The 16,319-nt window shown below is 39.2% G+C and overlaps 1 protein-coding gene across 4 annotated transcripts in view; it reads right to left on the bottom strand.

Moving 5' to 3' along the window:
- Nucleotides 1-16,319, bottom strand: part of LOC101483689 (stromal membrane-associated protein 1) — a 145,483-nt gene that overhangs the window by 76,085 nt on the left and 53,079 nt on the right. For 2 of the 4 annotated variants that reach the window (XM_024804617.2, XM_024804619.2), the window contains one exon: nucleotides 15,103-15,165. The exons of the other annotated variants lie outside the window; for them this stretch is intronic. In XM_024804617.2, coding sequence (XP_024660385.1) covers nucleotides 15,103-15,165 — 63 coding nt within the window. The remainder of the gene's footprint in view (nucleotides 1-15,102; nucleotides 15,166-16,319) is intronic. 4 annotated transcript variants of the gene reach the window in all.

Below are 16,319 nucleotides of genomic sequence, written 5' to 3'. Positions count from 1 at the left end.
CTTTATAAATCCAATTTCAAATAAGATTTAAGCCAGCAAGTTTCAAGCAAAGCTTTACAGACTCTCTATCCAAGCATGTTCTGATTGCACGTTGATTTAAAGTGTTGTTATTTCAATGTGTGGAAAGCTACAAAGATATTTTTAGGCTGATATATACGCAGCACAGTTACATGTAGGAAAAAGGCACAGAAAATAGACACATCCAAAGCAAACAGATGAGCTTTTAATAATCTGTAAACAAAAATTCTGAAATTAACCTAAATGTCATTCTTTAAGCCAGTGTTTCCCAACCTTTAATTGTAATTGTTCTGCCCGTTACTCACCCTCATCGCTTAGAGCAGTGTTTTCCAACTACTGTACCGCGGGACATAGGTGTGCCATGAGAAATGATCAGGTGTGCCGTGGAAGATTATCTGGTTCCACCTGACTAGTACTGTAAGCGATCTGCATGAGTAACAGGCAGAACAATTACATTCTCTTCCAATAGAGGGCAGTACAACTACCTAATGTGAAATATGGATGGGAAACACTGGCTTAGAGTACCAATCAGGTGAAACCAGATAATCTTCCACGGCACACCTGATCATTTCTCATGGCACACCTATGTCCTGCGGCACTTTGGTTGGGAAACACTGCTTTAAGGTATCATCCCAGCTGAAACCACTTGGCTCATCTCAACATCATAGTGGTAGCAGACACTAACGTTTCTCCCTGTATCATTGTAAATGAAGTAGGTTGATTTTACCATATTTTATATTACCAACCAAGGTTGCTTTTTTAGAAAGCAAGACCAACTGGATGAGTCTACTATATAAGCAGGACTTTATTAGTTAAAAAAAAAAAAGAAGAGTACATAAGCGTAAAGTGAAAGGTGACTAATAGTTTGCATTCAATTACAATTAGACAGATAAATGTCCGAACCGCCCCCCTGAGAGGTTTTGCAGAACACAATGTCAGTTATTTGACTGTGATTAGCTGAAACAATCAACTAATCCTAGTTTCAAAGACATCAGTAATGTGACAGTCCACTGATAAACCATTGAACCATGAAAAAAACATGAAACCAGTCTTCAGACCATCTTTTGCCCTTATCACCACCTATACATTATTCTAATTCTCATCAGCCAAGAATCATATTTTTACTGTGTTTCTTCAACCTTTGATCTGTGTGACGACAAGTGGATAACATGCTGAGACCAGCTTCCAATCAGTGCTGAAGTTTAATTAGCGCCTACAGGCAGGATAGAAAGTACAGACTGAGTTGGGCTTTGACAACCCCAATCAAGCTGTATAAAAATGGGTCGTATAAATTCAGACAAACAGAAAGAGTCAATATTTTAACAAAAGACTCTTTAAAATTCTAGTATGTGAAACAAAATGCATGTATGCATGACTGTCTATATTTCCATTAACACACTATGGTTTCTTCCATGTTATCTGCAAGACTGTCCAAAATACATGCCGCCATTCAATCTGAAATCTGAATTCAGATCATCGCTTGTCTAAAAGCAGCAGGTGATTATGTTATCACCATTTAATTTAAAATGGCTGGGCAGAGAAGTCAACGTGTGTAGTTAATTTTTTCATTTAAAATGCTCAATATATCCCAGAATTCCTCCTGTCAATTAAAAGATACATCAGCCACCTGCCCTTCAGCTGCAAACACAGAAGAATTAATTTAGTCTGAGGAGAAAATTTGAGTGGGTTTGGAAGGTCAAGATAGTGTTCAAGACGCTTAGCTGATGAGCAAAAACAACAAACCAGAACAAGGTCATGAGAAAAAACAATGAGGACTGAGTTTATATATGACTAATGATTACTAACAGTCCTTTAAACATGAAAAAGGTTTTAATGAATATTACCTCAAAGTTGCAGTTTATTTTATGTTTGTTTGTTTTTTATTTAAATCATATAATTCTGGTAGGTTATTGGTCACATGACTCCCAAAGAAGTCTGAAGCTCGGCCACTATTGGTGGCATTTTTGAAGATTTAGTCTTTAAGAAAATTTCAGGTTTAAAGGTTTAAAAGGTGCTATACATAGGAAAATTGGCTGAAGTGCATCCTCATACACAAATTTTATTATTATTTTTCTATTAATAGTTTTTATCTTTTCAGCAGTTTGGCAAAAACATACACAGGGCCAGAAAGCGTTTGACCTACTGCTCAGTGGACAAGAAAATGTTAGACTGTTGAATAGAAAATAAAAATAAAGCTATAACATGCAGGAGCTCTCCTCCATGAACAATGAGTAAAGCATTTACTGTATTCCTGCATTTGCACTGGATGCTGACAGTGAATATCAATCAGCAGGTGCATAAATGGAATATGCAACTCCTGAGACAGAAGCCCTTTTTTAAACATTTAGATTTCACATGTGAGACACGATCTCATCCAAATGTAAACATTTAGGCATTTAGGTCATACCCTGTCTCAACATCATGTGACCTCACATGTTTGTCTTACAGTGCGACTGGTGAGCTACTACTGTCTAGAAAGATAGATCCAACATGGCCGACACCATGAGAGTAAGAGGAGCTTTGTTATCATTAATGTAATGCTACAGGAGTGAGCTGCTGAGGTAAGGGACAGCATGAGACAGTCACATTGGAGTGACGTGCAGTGAAGGCGCAAACATCTGTCTGAACACCTGTGTTATGGCACACCAGGGGAGAAATCCACACTTTAGTGTGCTTGATTAAAGTAGTAAAGAAGATGGCATCAATTATAAAATCAACATGTTTCAGCAAATATTCTTCAGAGTAATGTGCAATCTAACTGGCAAACATATTGATAATTATACCCATGTTACACTCTACTGTGTAACTTTACCTGATATATGATGCCTTCATGTTTTGTTTTGTTTTAAAAAAAGGAGGGGAAAAGAAGGAAAAAGGTTTTAATGTTTACGTTTAAATGCTACTGATCCTGACTGAAAGGCGAAATCAACAAGGTCGCCAAGAATTTCACACAAAAATGCTATGAAATTCCTACCATGTACTGTGGGTCCATTTGTGTTTGATTTTGAAGCCATTTGATAAACTCCTAAACCTGTAGCAATAATTTTAGTAAAATTCTGGTGTTATATATAAAATCAAAGATGTATTTATTCAAAAGATTAATCGTTAAGGACAACATGCCTGGTATAATCTGACTGGAGCCAATCAAGTAAATTTCATTTGACCAGATTCTATTAAATTTAACATTTTAAAATGCACTTCTGTAGCAAAGTTACATGGAAAATTAACATGTAATCAAATTACTTAAAGTAAGCATTTTGGGCATACAGTGGTCCCTCGCTTATCGCAGGAGTTACGTTCTAAAAATAACCCACGATAGGTGAAATCCGCAAAGTAGCCAACTTTACTTTTTTACAATTATTGTAGATGTTTTAAGGCTGTAAAACCCATCACTACACACTTTATACACTTTTCTCAGACAGTCATGAACATTTTCACACTTTTCTCTTTTGTTTAAACACCCTCAAAGTTCAAACCTTCGTAGAAAAATAAATCCAGTATTAAAGAACAAAACCAAAGGCACCCGCGGTTCAGATAAAACTCTAGAATGTTGTTCGACTGAAGTTTTTGAAAGCAGTTAAATTAACGTGTGTTACATTCAAGTCAAAGTCGAAAACATTAAGTCTATCAGTCAAACTCAGTTACATTAAATCTTCTAACAATAGCAAAGCAATTACTAGAGCTTAAGAGGGGCATAACTGTAGTGATGGAGACCAAAGACAGTATAACAGGCTGAGTTTATGGGCTCAGTCACGCATTTTGGTTAATACTGGAAAAAATACTGCATCTATTTTGTAAACCTTGGTCTTCCTATTTTCAAAATGAAGTATTATGTGTGGTATGAAACTTCCGTCTTTGGCTAATGACTTGTCAATCACAAGACCCACCCTTCTTGTAACATAATGTTTTTGCAACCAAGATGGCGATGGTTGAACCTTCAACATGTGGGTTTTTGAAGTCCATATTTTACATTATCTATGGAGACAGAGTAGACTACAGTATAAGTTGCCGAGAAGAATTTCCTTATTACAAACTAAGAAAGCAACCAATGCTGAGGAAAGCCTGGATCTTCATTGGTGTTGCTTTTCCTCTTGATAAGCACACATCAAAAGTGCTGAACTGCCTAATTACACTCACTGCTTACGCGCTTTCTGAGAGACAGAAAAGCTCTGGACTGCAGGTTTGATAGCTATGGTAGCAAAATTACAGCTATTAAAATATATGACCCTGTTCAAAAACCATAGCAACACCATTCTGGTAATAGCTCGTAAAGAAAGCCCAGAGTAAAGTATGCAATGAAGTTTAATTCCTCTGCAGCAAAGTTAAGTTCCCTTCACAGAAGCATTAATACATTTTTATCCACAGCATGTAAAATAGTCCGCCCAGCTTAAAATATGCTGGAAATGTCTCTGATAGCCCGTGTGCAGGTCGCTGATTGTTCAGACAATTAACCAGACCTCGCTCAAACTGCAAGCAACCCATCAGCAGAATTTAATTAGTTAGAGACGACTGGCTGAAAAATATGCAGATATAGCATGTACATTTGACCCGTCTCCACCATACACATCTTTGAACTCACTTTTTGCTAAAGTTAATTAGAGCCCATTAGCATGTACCAATAAGGAAAGTCTCAGTAGCTCAGATATTTTTGGTAAATAAATATGAGGAATGGGAAGGAAATATTAGAAGGTAATGTGAGAGGTTTAAGGAAACAAAATAAATCACCCACATTCTCTGTAATCAAGAAGGGATATTTTTCATATTTTGAAATGATGCTTTATTCTCCAGAATAAAGAATACAGTTAGAATATGTATATATATCAACATCCAACTGGGGACATCAAAAGGGTCAAAATCTAAAACCAGCATCTCATTTTTCTTCACTTGCTTTTGAATGAGAGTTACTACAGTATAAAGGGAAAAGTTGATAAATCCTTAAGAAAAGAGTCTAACCTTTAAGTCTCCTTCTTCTTCTCTGGATGACCAGTGTCATCTATAATAAAGCCAACAACCACCAGCAACCCACTGGAAAATACTCATTTTTCCCCAGTCACTGGAAATTGCAAGGAGGTTGCCAACTGCCTTCTAGGCCTGGGTGACTGAGGCCTTGAAGCACTGGACCCAATTTCCATTTTTTTGAAGGAGTGTCATACAAATCTTCTTGACAGTTGTTGTAGTTTTTGACATTGCATATTTATTCTGTTTGTAAAGCAGAATCTAATCTCATTTTGCCACGGATGCTCGAGCGGTTTAGATACTAACCTCCTAGTTAGTATCATGTTCTTTTTCTTCAGCTTCTTGGTGCATTACCACCTCAATCAGGCAGTGGTAAATTCTGTATAAGTAAGTATTTTCTTTAAAAAAAAAAAAAAGTATTTTACCTTTTAGTATTTATATAATCATATGTAATTAGTACGTGTGTGTGTGTGTGTGTGTGTGTGTGTGTGTGTGTGTGTGTGTGTGTGTGTGTGTGTGTGTGTGTGTGTGTCATGGCCAAATGTGATCAAACTGTAGCAAAAAAACCTCACAAAGTCCTCGGGCACTGTGTCTGTCTGACAGTTTTTGTCATCATGATGGTGTAACAACCCTGCAACATGTATGAATGTCCTCCACAAACGTGTACAGCATATCATCTGTACGCAAAGATGCTAAAGAGAGACATAAGGGCTAAAGGGTGAGAGCGTTCAGTGAAGAAGAGAGAGAGAGAATGGGAGAGTGCAAGAGAAGCCAAAGTGTGGAAGACGGGGATGTTGTGGGGGGGGGGGGGGGGGGGCTGTCAGCATGTTTCCCGGTACACTGAAGATTAAACAGCTTTCAGTGTGTCAACACACACTTGGACTAACAAGTCTCTCGCTCTGTGTCCACACACACACACACACACACACACACACACACACACACACACACACAGCGTTCAACTATCTCCCTGACACTGGGCTTCAGAGACAGCTGAAGTACAGCTGAGACAGAGGAAAAGGACAAAAAGGAGATGTACAACGTCACATATCTCTGCAAGTACACACACACACACACACGTGCACAAAGACCATTCTTGCAAACAGACAACATCTGTTGCACAATTTATGCAAACACACACACACACACACACACACACACACATAAACGGATGAGTTTTGATATCTAAGTCCATGTTGGCTAAGTTCTGTGACTACCAGAACTTATATTTACTTATTGTTCACATTATAATCCAAACTTGTTTAAATGCTCTAAACTCAATGAAAGTAGATTCTCACACGTTTAAGAAATTTGAACTTTTATCTGTGTAAACATGTTCATTCATTTCAACTCAATTTTATTTGTATAGTGTCAAATCCCAACAACATACTATAAGGTAAAGACTCTTAAACAAGGTAACAAAGACAAAACCCCAACAACCCCTATGAGCAAGCACCTGGCAAGAGCGGAAAGGAAAAACTGCTTTTAACAGGAAGAAACTTCCAGCAGAACCAGGCCTTAGAAGGGCAGCCATCTGCTGTGATGGGAAGAAGACAGGACAAAAGACACTGTGGAAGAGTGCCAGAGATGAATAAGAACTAATGATTAAATGTAGAGTGGTTTTTAAACACACTCAGTGCATCATGGGAAGCAGCCTAAGCCTATTAGAGCCCATTTCATATCTGCAAAGTGTATATGGACCATAAGATGAATTATGAAAGATGCTCTTAGCACAGATTCTATAGCATTCTTTAGGTCTCAAGGATAAGTGATTTACTACCTCACTCTCAGGAGGTAGCACTACAAAAAAATATTTTTTTTTAAAAGAACACACACACGCGTTTCTTGGAACTTATGTCATTACCAGTTAATGATCAACTGTGATCTGATTATTATTTTCAACTGATTGTCTTAACAAATCAGCCAGTTCTGCTAGCACAGCTGAAAATTTGAGTTAAGAAATTAGCAAAAAATTTAACCAGAAGAGTGTCTAAAAAAACCAAAAACCAATAAACAGCTCAGTGAGCTGAGCTGATGACCCAGTAAGTTTACAGAAGAGGCCTAGATCTGAGTCTGCCCCGCCCCGGTATAGTCACTGCACGTTTTCCCCCAGCCTTCCTGTCCACTGTTTACTGTGCCATTACAGCAAATGCTAAAAAATAGAACTTTCATCTAAAACTATTATTATTCTTTTTCTAATAAAGACAACTTTGATTTGGGAAACTGTCAAAACCAGAGCATTTCATACACTGCCAATGAAGATGGGCAATAAATCACAGATACTGGACAGAAGAAGATTGCAGTGAAAACATGCCAAAGGAGGGCTGACGCCACCTGTTGGGTGTGGTGCAAATAAATCTGCGCATTTCAAGAAGCATCAGGTTACATAATCCAAATCATAGCTACATCACCAAAGATGTAAAGGGCAAATTAATAATTCTTTGTTAAAAAATTAAAATAAGAAATAATAAAAATTGTTATGGCCCTAGTAGGGCCTCCTTTGAATCTGACCTTGTGTGGGTGTGTCCTGCCTTAGGTGCCACCTTTTTTGTACAGCTGACTCCCATCAGCAATTAAGTATTCTTAAGGCCAGGGAAAGGTGATCTCTACTACCAGAGAGCCTTGTTGGGTTGCAGCTAGTGAGCTGTGTGCATATGGTGGTTGATTGCTCCTGCTCTGTGGAGAGGAGTGTGTTTGGGTGACTCTTTTTAGCTCTCTCTCTTTTTAGCTTACTTTTCAGTTTATTTACCAACACCTAGCTTTTGTTTTTGACTTCTTTAAAAGGTGATAGCAGCGTGTACAACTCTTTTAGTTTAGTTCAAAATAGAAACAATAAACAAACAATAAAACTAACTATTTTGCCTCCCTGTCTCCTTTTTTCCAACCTGGACACCTTTTGTTACTTTCCCTCATCCTCTGGACCATTTTAGGGGAACATAACAATAGTAATAATTCAAAATTATTACTACGTAAGAAATGAAATGATTTGCAGAGTGAACATGAAATATTCACTCTGCACGCCACTGCATGGACTAAAGTACTGAGTTTTACTGATTAGTTTCCTTCAGCATCAACTTATCAGCTAATTGGTGTCTAAACTACAGTTATTACTATAGTTAGCGGAATCAGTTAAAACCACTTAAACTAACATGCATGTTTTTATGTTATGTTTTGTTTGTTTGTATGTTTTTGGGGGATTTTTATTTTTTTTATTTTTTTTGGGGGGGGGGCAAAGTTATTTCAACATTCTTAATAAGACACAAATCATAGTGCAAATTCTGCAAAAACCCTCTGCACACCTTCTGTGGCCAGCTGACTTAAAATGCTGTTGTGTACATTTTACAAGTACACACACACACACACACACACCGCACAGTTACTAGTAGCTCTGAAAGCAGTGGGGAGAGAGTGCAACTACACACAAAGCCTGGAGGCAATTTAATCTTCGTCAATAGGGCTTAATCATATGCCGATTGTTTTTGATGCCATTAAAATAGAATGCAAGCTCTATTTTAAACACTGCTTTTCTTCGTCATTCACAGCAACGCTGCGCTCTTAGACCAGCTTTGGATACATTTACACAGGAATAACCTGAGAAAAATGGCACAACAAGAAAGGTTAAAAGAAGATTAAATTACAGTACAAACTGCAAATCCACCACAATATTGTATATATCATCAGAAGTCCAACCAAAAACTAATGCGGGCGTTGAATGGACACTCCCTTCAGTCCATCAGAGATCCTATTTATTAGAATTATTCATTCATGTTTTACTCATTTAGCTTTTTTCTTCCCATTTAATGGGACTCAGTTCAGTCAAATGCTTTCACACACACACACACACACACACACACACACACACACACACACACACACACACACACACACACAGTAAGCCCCCACCCAGTCAGTACTGTATGTACAAACTACAAGCATATGACCATAACAGCCGTGTCATTAGTTTTGTTTTATTCTCTGTGCTTCTCTGGTGTTTTCTCTCCTTACAGCTTCCCAGCATTAAGTTCACATAGCCTCTGTGTGTGAAGTGGCATCCTGGGTATTTTTCTTCCGCAGACATGGAGGTTAACTGGAGTGGAAACTATAAACTGCATTTAGTCAGAGCGGACAGGATAGAGAAAACCCTCTATTAAGGTGGATGTAGTTCCCCAACATGATATTAATGTATTCGAGATGAAAACATTTCTTGTCAACATCAAAGACAGGAGACGAAGGGCAGAGCAGTTCATCCAGACCTGCTTTTATGGCCTGGGAGGCCCAGATGAGCTGTCGACAAGCCTCCGTCTCTGCAAGCTGCAGTCTGAGAACAGCCTCCAAGACCGCCAGAAGGGCATCGCAATGAATGCTCAGCTCCAAGAATCCAGTTCAAACCGGGGATATCAACAGCATTTACCATCATTACCAAGAACAATGCAGCAGTCACTGGATTTTATTTGGGACATGTGCATAATGGCAAAAATAAAATTCTACAGCCTTGCAATCAAGAGGAGAGATTGCAGGATTAAATCAGTTGTGTTATAAATTGAGAAATCTCTGGAAGACTAAAACACAAACAAGCAATTTCAGTGTGACCTGTTACATCACATTTCAGTATATTCACTGTGTTTTCACAGGGTTGCCTTACACACACATGTTGTAAAGCATGGTCATGTTCATAGAAAAAGAAATAGTTTGCAGTAGTTATTTGGATGTAAATACAATGAGTGAGTAAATATGTCAGGGCAGAAATATTGATAGAAAATAAAATGGGACACAATAAAGAGAAAAAGTAGATTCATCTTGAATATGCGAATGTATCAGAGGAAAACACCAGAGAGTACAGGGCTCAGTCTTAGTTGGTACAGTTCCCCATAGCCTACATTTTTGTTCTCTGCAGAATGAACACACACACACACACACACACACACACACACACACACACACACGCGCTGCTGAGAGCTATATTATTCCCTCACTGCTTCACAGGCCATGGAAACTCTGAATTCACTAACCATGACCCAGAAACACACGCACTCACCCCTTTCGCTCCTCTCTCGTGCTCTCTCAACCAAACATAAGTGCGTGCACACACTATAGATATGCATGAAAGCATAGCACAGCTCTAGCGCACATACACGTGGGTAACAGCAAAGGCCAACTCGCATACTCACACACACGTTCGCTGACCCTCACCTCCACACATCAGTTATTTGCAGCTCATCGCGAGGCCGGCCTGATCTGGAATTACATTCTAGTCAGACTCGCGTCATTCTTTGTGGTCAAAATCACTTATCTCGACTGACAGCAGCAACTTACCAGATTTTATATTAAAAAACGCAACATTATGCAAGTTGTCTTTCGGGATGGGAGAGGATCTTTTTTCTGGTGCACTCTGGTGCATTAACAGTCTATCGACAATTTTTAAAAAGCTACATTTGCCACATTTTCTTTACTTCCTCTGAATGACAGAAGGCTTCTTCTGGACAGATATTACACCATTATATTAGGAACCTGTTCCAGCTGAGGTTCCACTTATATATTATTCATTGCGCACACTGATGATATTATCGTCCTTCCAGATACAGTTCCCCTCTATATGCCCCTGTGTGTGAATAAGAAATAATCCACACCGATGGACGTAGCAATATTAAAGCATATGTGAACAACATGAATGTTTGAGGGGTTTCCCCTAGAGGATGGGCTCAGGATTCAGGTGGAGGGCTTCACAGGCTCTAGGCTTTCACTGCTGTCACACATTGTGGATTCAATAAGTCGCACGGGCACACGCAAAGAAAAGCTGCACTTCACCTTGTCATAACTCAGGCTTTCACAGTGCTGCTACAGCCTTGTACATAAAACATGATCACTGCTACTGGCCTGAGTTCTCCTTCTGGTTACTGTAGGTTCACTTTGAGGGTTTTTATGGGTTGTTTTCTTCTAATGTTCCCTGTATTTCTCTTCAGCACATCAGCTTTTAAAATTCTTGCTTACATACTACTCAGCCACAGCTACCATGTTATGTTAGCCCTCCAAGTTCCACCGCAACAGCTGTGGCACACAGGAACTCTGGTGGCGTGCTCTGGTATCTGGCACCAGGATTGAAACAACAGATTGTCCTAAGGGTTGGGGGTACGGCCTCCTTGGATCAGGCTTGTTCCAGCACAGATGCTTGATTGGTTTGGGTAGCTTAGTTTGGAGGCTGAGTTACCGGCTTAGGATGTTTGTCATGTTTCTTTAGCTGTTCTAGAGCATTTTTATGGACTGTAGTGAGATGTTTGGGGGTGGGCACTAATGTCTGTGGTTGCTATTGCCAACCATAATGACAGCACATGCCAGGAATCAATGTTTCCCAGAAGAACACTGCATTGAAACGCAATAATCAATGTTTTACATTTAGGCTGTCAGTGGTTTGACTCTGTTGTTGCAAAGACTGTATATAAAATAAAGATTTAGTCACTAATCCTAACAAAATATCAAGTTTACACACACACGCACACACAATTTCAAAGTTATTTTTTGACAGAAGCTACAACTGTTAAGCTAGATTAATTACCTTTTTGTTTGTTTAAGTATAACTTACACATATAAAAACTGCCTAAAAAATTAGAAGAAAAATAATAATACAAATGTGACCTACTGAGGTTGGATCTGCCTGACGAACACTGCACACCATACAACAGCAAACAGTACTGTACACTACACATGGTTACTTAAACCAGTTTGAATGTGCCAAGAAACAAAGCCCTGCAGGCTCTAATCAAAATGCAGTTTTATATTTGCATATGCAACAGAAGGGGTTCATGTCCAGCCTGAGTTGGACCAGTTCCTAATTATACTAGCTATAGTTCAGCCCGATTAACTGTAGTTTGACAGCTTTGAGCCTCAGGTCTGTGTGCCAAATTCTTTTACATCTTGTTGTTCCAAATATATCCAACTATACTATCCACGATCATGTGAGCTATACGAGCACTGTAGAAGCTAAAGGTGAACCACGCTGGGTGGTGATAGGCTGTGTCTGAGAGACTGGATTAGGAAGGTTCTGGTGACAGAGCCAGAATAAAGTGTATGTACAGTAGCAGTAAATAATAAGACTGAGCTACTCACCGACAGCAGATACATGCTAGAGCACTGCAAGACTCCAGCCAAGATCCTGGATTCTGCTTGCCAAGTGCTGAGTAGGGCAGCACAGTGGATTAGCCCCACAGCAAAAAATTCATCCCAAGAGCAGCAGGTTTTTTCCCCTAAGCTGATGCCATCATAAAGATAGCAGCAGAAAAACTTCTATGAATTCTGTACCCATATTAAAAATTATGAGTTTTAAACTGTCATTGGTTGCTTACATTTTTTTTTTTAAAGAAAAAGAGAAATAAAGAAAGATTTTTCCATTTCTGCCCTTTTTCCATTCAAACCCAACTCTGAAAAAGTTGGGATGCTGTGTAAAATGTATATAAAAACAGCATCAGCAAATCACATAAACCCATATTTTATTCAAACTGCAAGACAGAAAATATATCATGTTTAAACTAAGTTTACTGAATTTAATGGATCCAACAGGTCTCAAAAAGGCTGACACGAAGTAGGCGTGAAAAAACCAACAAAAAAGCTTGAGGAAGATTGTTCTGTGCGAAGTGGAAAGCTGTTCTGTGCTCAGTCAAACTGAAATATAAACTGAATTGGAAAATACGGAGACCACATTCTTCATTCAAAAGGAGCAGGACCATCCAACTTTTTATGAGCACTCTCTCAGGATGCATTTAACAGCATGGCTTGTAGTAGAAGAGGTCAGGTGCCGAACTGGCCCACAGTCCAGACCTTTCACCAAACAAAACCCCAGACTATTGAGCAGCTAGAACCCTATATCAGACAAAAATGGAACATTCCTCTGCTAAATGTCCAGCAGCTGATCTGATCAGTTCACAAATGTCTTGACTGTTGTAAAATAAGAGGGGATGCCAAAAGTGATAAACAGCTTCCTGAGATGTTTTGCGATGTTTTGAACTCACACATGGACTGTCAACACAGTTCCATCCACTGTGCAATACTTAATTTTACATGCAATAACCCACACTGTAAATACATAACACTATTTATTTTTTACATTTTATATTTTTTCTGAATACTGTTCATATATATATGAAAAATAGTGCTGCAGAAATTGTGCACCTCACCCCCTTTTCTTTTCCCACATGTTTGCACTGAGTAGGAGATGCTCTGTATCTCATTGCATATCTATACAGTTAGGGATGGGTACCGGTGTCAAACGGTAGTAACCAGACCGAAAAGCAGCGCACATTTCGGTGCTTTATTTCGGTGCTTTTTTTTCCTGAGCTGTGATACACTTCTAGCCAATCATTTTACGTTTCCCAGGATAGTAGGCGGGTCCAGGTACGTACGTTCTGTTAGAGCAGAGCTACAGATTAAAAATGCTCAAGGCGAAGCGGTCAAAAGTCTGGCTGTACTTCACAGCAAAATATGCAAACTCAGCAGCCTGCAACAAGTGCTTTAAGCTGATACTGTGATACTGTCAAAGGAGGTAACACCTCAAATCCGATGAAACGCCTGCCGACGCATAGCGTTTGTTTTTTTTAAAAGCCCAGAAATGCGCCGTATGATAGCTTGCTGCGAGACCTCACACCGAGCGCATCTACTGTGCGTGGGTTGCCTGTTATCTGACCCGGAGTTAGCAATATCCCCCAAAAACCCCGAAGAGGAGTGTCCTGGCCCCTAGCCCTGCCAGTGTAGCAGAAATGATGAGGATGATGATGCAGCAGCAGCCGCTCTTCTCTGCGTGAGTAGCTTAATGTTCGTGTGTAATTTACGTTGAGTAGGCTAACCACGTTATTACATTAATGCATGTAAGGTGAACTAGCAAACATCATCGTAGTTACATGCGGCTGTCTTCTTGTTTGATGGCAGATACTCCCTTCACCCTGGCCAAAAAGGCTAAAATGACCAAAGAAAAAGTGGAAAACAGTTAAACATGAGAGGTTTAGGACAAAGTTTGTGTTTTTTCCATTGATTAAGCACTGCTTCCAGCCAAGAGTGATACCATATATGCCCCATAGCTGCAGAAAAGGCTAACATTGTTATCTTTTTACAAAAAACCAGCTGAACATGAGAGGTTTTTGGACCAATTTTGTGTTCTCCATTCTTTAAGCACCGGTTTGAGCACCGTTTGAGCACCGGCACCGTTTCAAAAGTACCGATTTGGCACCGGTATCGGATAAAACCTAAACGATACCCATCCCTATATACAGTGACAATAAAGGCATTCTATTCTATTTTACTGCCATCAAATTGAAAATGACTTTATTAACTCTTTAAATTGTACATTTTCTTGCTTTAAACATTCGATTTGCTCCAATATCCTACTGTGAATAAAAACAGGTTTACAGGTTTGTAAACCATTGCATTATGTTGTTATATACATTTTATCCCAACGTTTTGGGAGATATGGTTATAGGTTTTCTTGCAGGTGTTAACTAGCGAGGTAGCTGGATTCTTGAGCTACTTGAGCTCAGATTTAAGACAACTCCCAATTGGTCAGATTAATCTGCATCATTTATGGGTTACTAGAGCCGTATATTTAGGTCTCTCAAAAACTGGAGAGTGCTTCATCAGTGAAAGACGAGTTTCAATAACTGTAACTGATTCTGGTGGTGGTGGTTCATTGATCTAATTTGTTGAAGAGACAGACAGATGTTCATTCAACGTGTTTTTTAAGTGCCTGCACCAATCAACAAAGTTTCAAGGGAAAACTTTCCAGATGGTTCCATGTAAAAACACCCCAGAATGCTCCACTCCTGTTCACCGGTTAGTTGCCAACTTACAGTGTTTGTTAAGTGCCGAGTAGGCTGTAAAGATTGTTTTTTTTACTAAAACTGCTGCTTGCTGTGGTTCTGATTTTCTGGCTTTTCTGAAGCTTGAAAATCAAAACCGCAAATATACCACAGCACTCCATTAAGTTGGCTGACAGTACAGTGCAGTCATGGTTAAAACCTAAGCTTACTTGTGTTTTATCGTAGGCTCAACTCAATAACTGAATCCATTCCAGAACCATATGAACCTAAATCACATCTCTCGTTTTTCAGATTACACCTGTAATCCATGATTTATGAGCGGTGTTTCTACCTTTGAGTTGTTGTGTCTCTCTACTTTGTCACCATCCTTCTCTTTCTTCTTCTCCCGCTCCTTCTGTGAACAAAATGAATGGATAGTGTGAGACAGTGGCGTATAGTTGGTGCCACCAACACACATATCCATTTAACTCATGTACACACATTTATGTGGACCCGTTGTGCTCATTTTCAGCTCCACATTTTTATTCTTTGACTCTACTAGACTAGCTTTGCACGATTCCTAGTTGAAATTGTTCTTATGCAAGCATGCTGGACCCTGCAGCCCATCAGTTCATCCTCTATGTGAAACCAGTTGTTATAGCTCCTCTCTTTTAAAGCCAACTTAATTCTGATTGGCTGTCACATGCAAATAGAAGGTAAACTGCAGGTGGGTGGGGTTCTGTGTCTGAGTGGAGCGCATTTATCGAAAGACTAGAAAAACTATCAGCAGCCTGAGTTTTGGCCCACAGGGATTACACAGTCACCTCATTATATGAAACTCTGGCCAAGTGTAATGTCCACCACTGTCACAATATGACAGAAAATAAGGAAAAGCATAATAAGTCCATACTAAGCCTGGGTCAGTGTGGTTTTTTGACTGGAATTCTGGTTATACAAGTCCCTTCTTCTTCTTCTTCACATTGATATTTACATGCAGGGTGACAACTGGAGCTCTTTTTGGCTCAAATAGACATGAAACTGATGAAAGCCGCAGTACAAAATGACAAGCTACCAATGGAATCTGAAAAACTTAATTTTGGAAACTGCAATTTCTTAAAATGAATTGGTAACTTTATATTACGGCCCATGACTAAGGCTTGCAAGTCCCCTGTAATAGAATAAATTTCAGTGTGTATCAAGAAGAATCACAGTGCTTTAATTACAGAGCTGTTCACCGGTACCATCAAAACACGTGCTGCTAGACTCGACCCCAGACATGCTCGCAACAACTGCAAGTTGTGTTTGTGAAACTACATTCAGTAATGTATTTTAAAATTCACCTCAAACTTCAATCAGATGATTTAGACCAGTGTTTCCCCAACTTTGGAGCCGCAGCACATATTTAACATGAGAAAAATCACACGGCACAATGTCACAAAAAGCATATTGATCATTTTTCCCCATGCAGAAGGTATAGCAGAATTGGCTCGGTTTGTCCCCAGTACACCGTTTTTGCTTTCATCTGGGACCAATCAGATTGACTGCTTTTTCTTTTCAAATATTTATCCA

The sequence above is a fragment of the Maylandia zebra genome, linkage group LG13 (genome assembly GCF_041146795.1).
Source record: "Maylandia zebra isolate NMK-2024a linkage group LG13, Mzebra_GT3a, whole genome shotgun sequence".
Taxonomy (NCBI): domain Eukaryota; kingdom Metazoa; phylum Chordata; class Actinopteri; order Cichliformes; family Cichlidae; genus Maylandia; species Maylandia zebra.
Note: the sequence above shows the minus strand (reverse complement) of the source record. Positions and strands in the feature narration are given on the sequence as shown.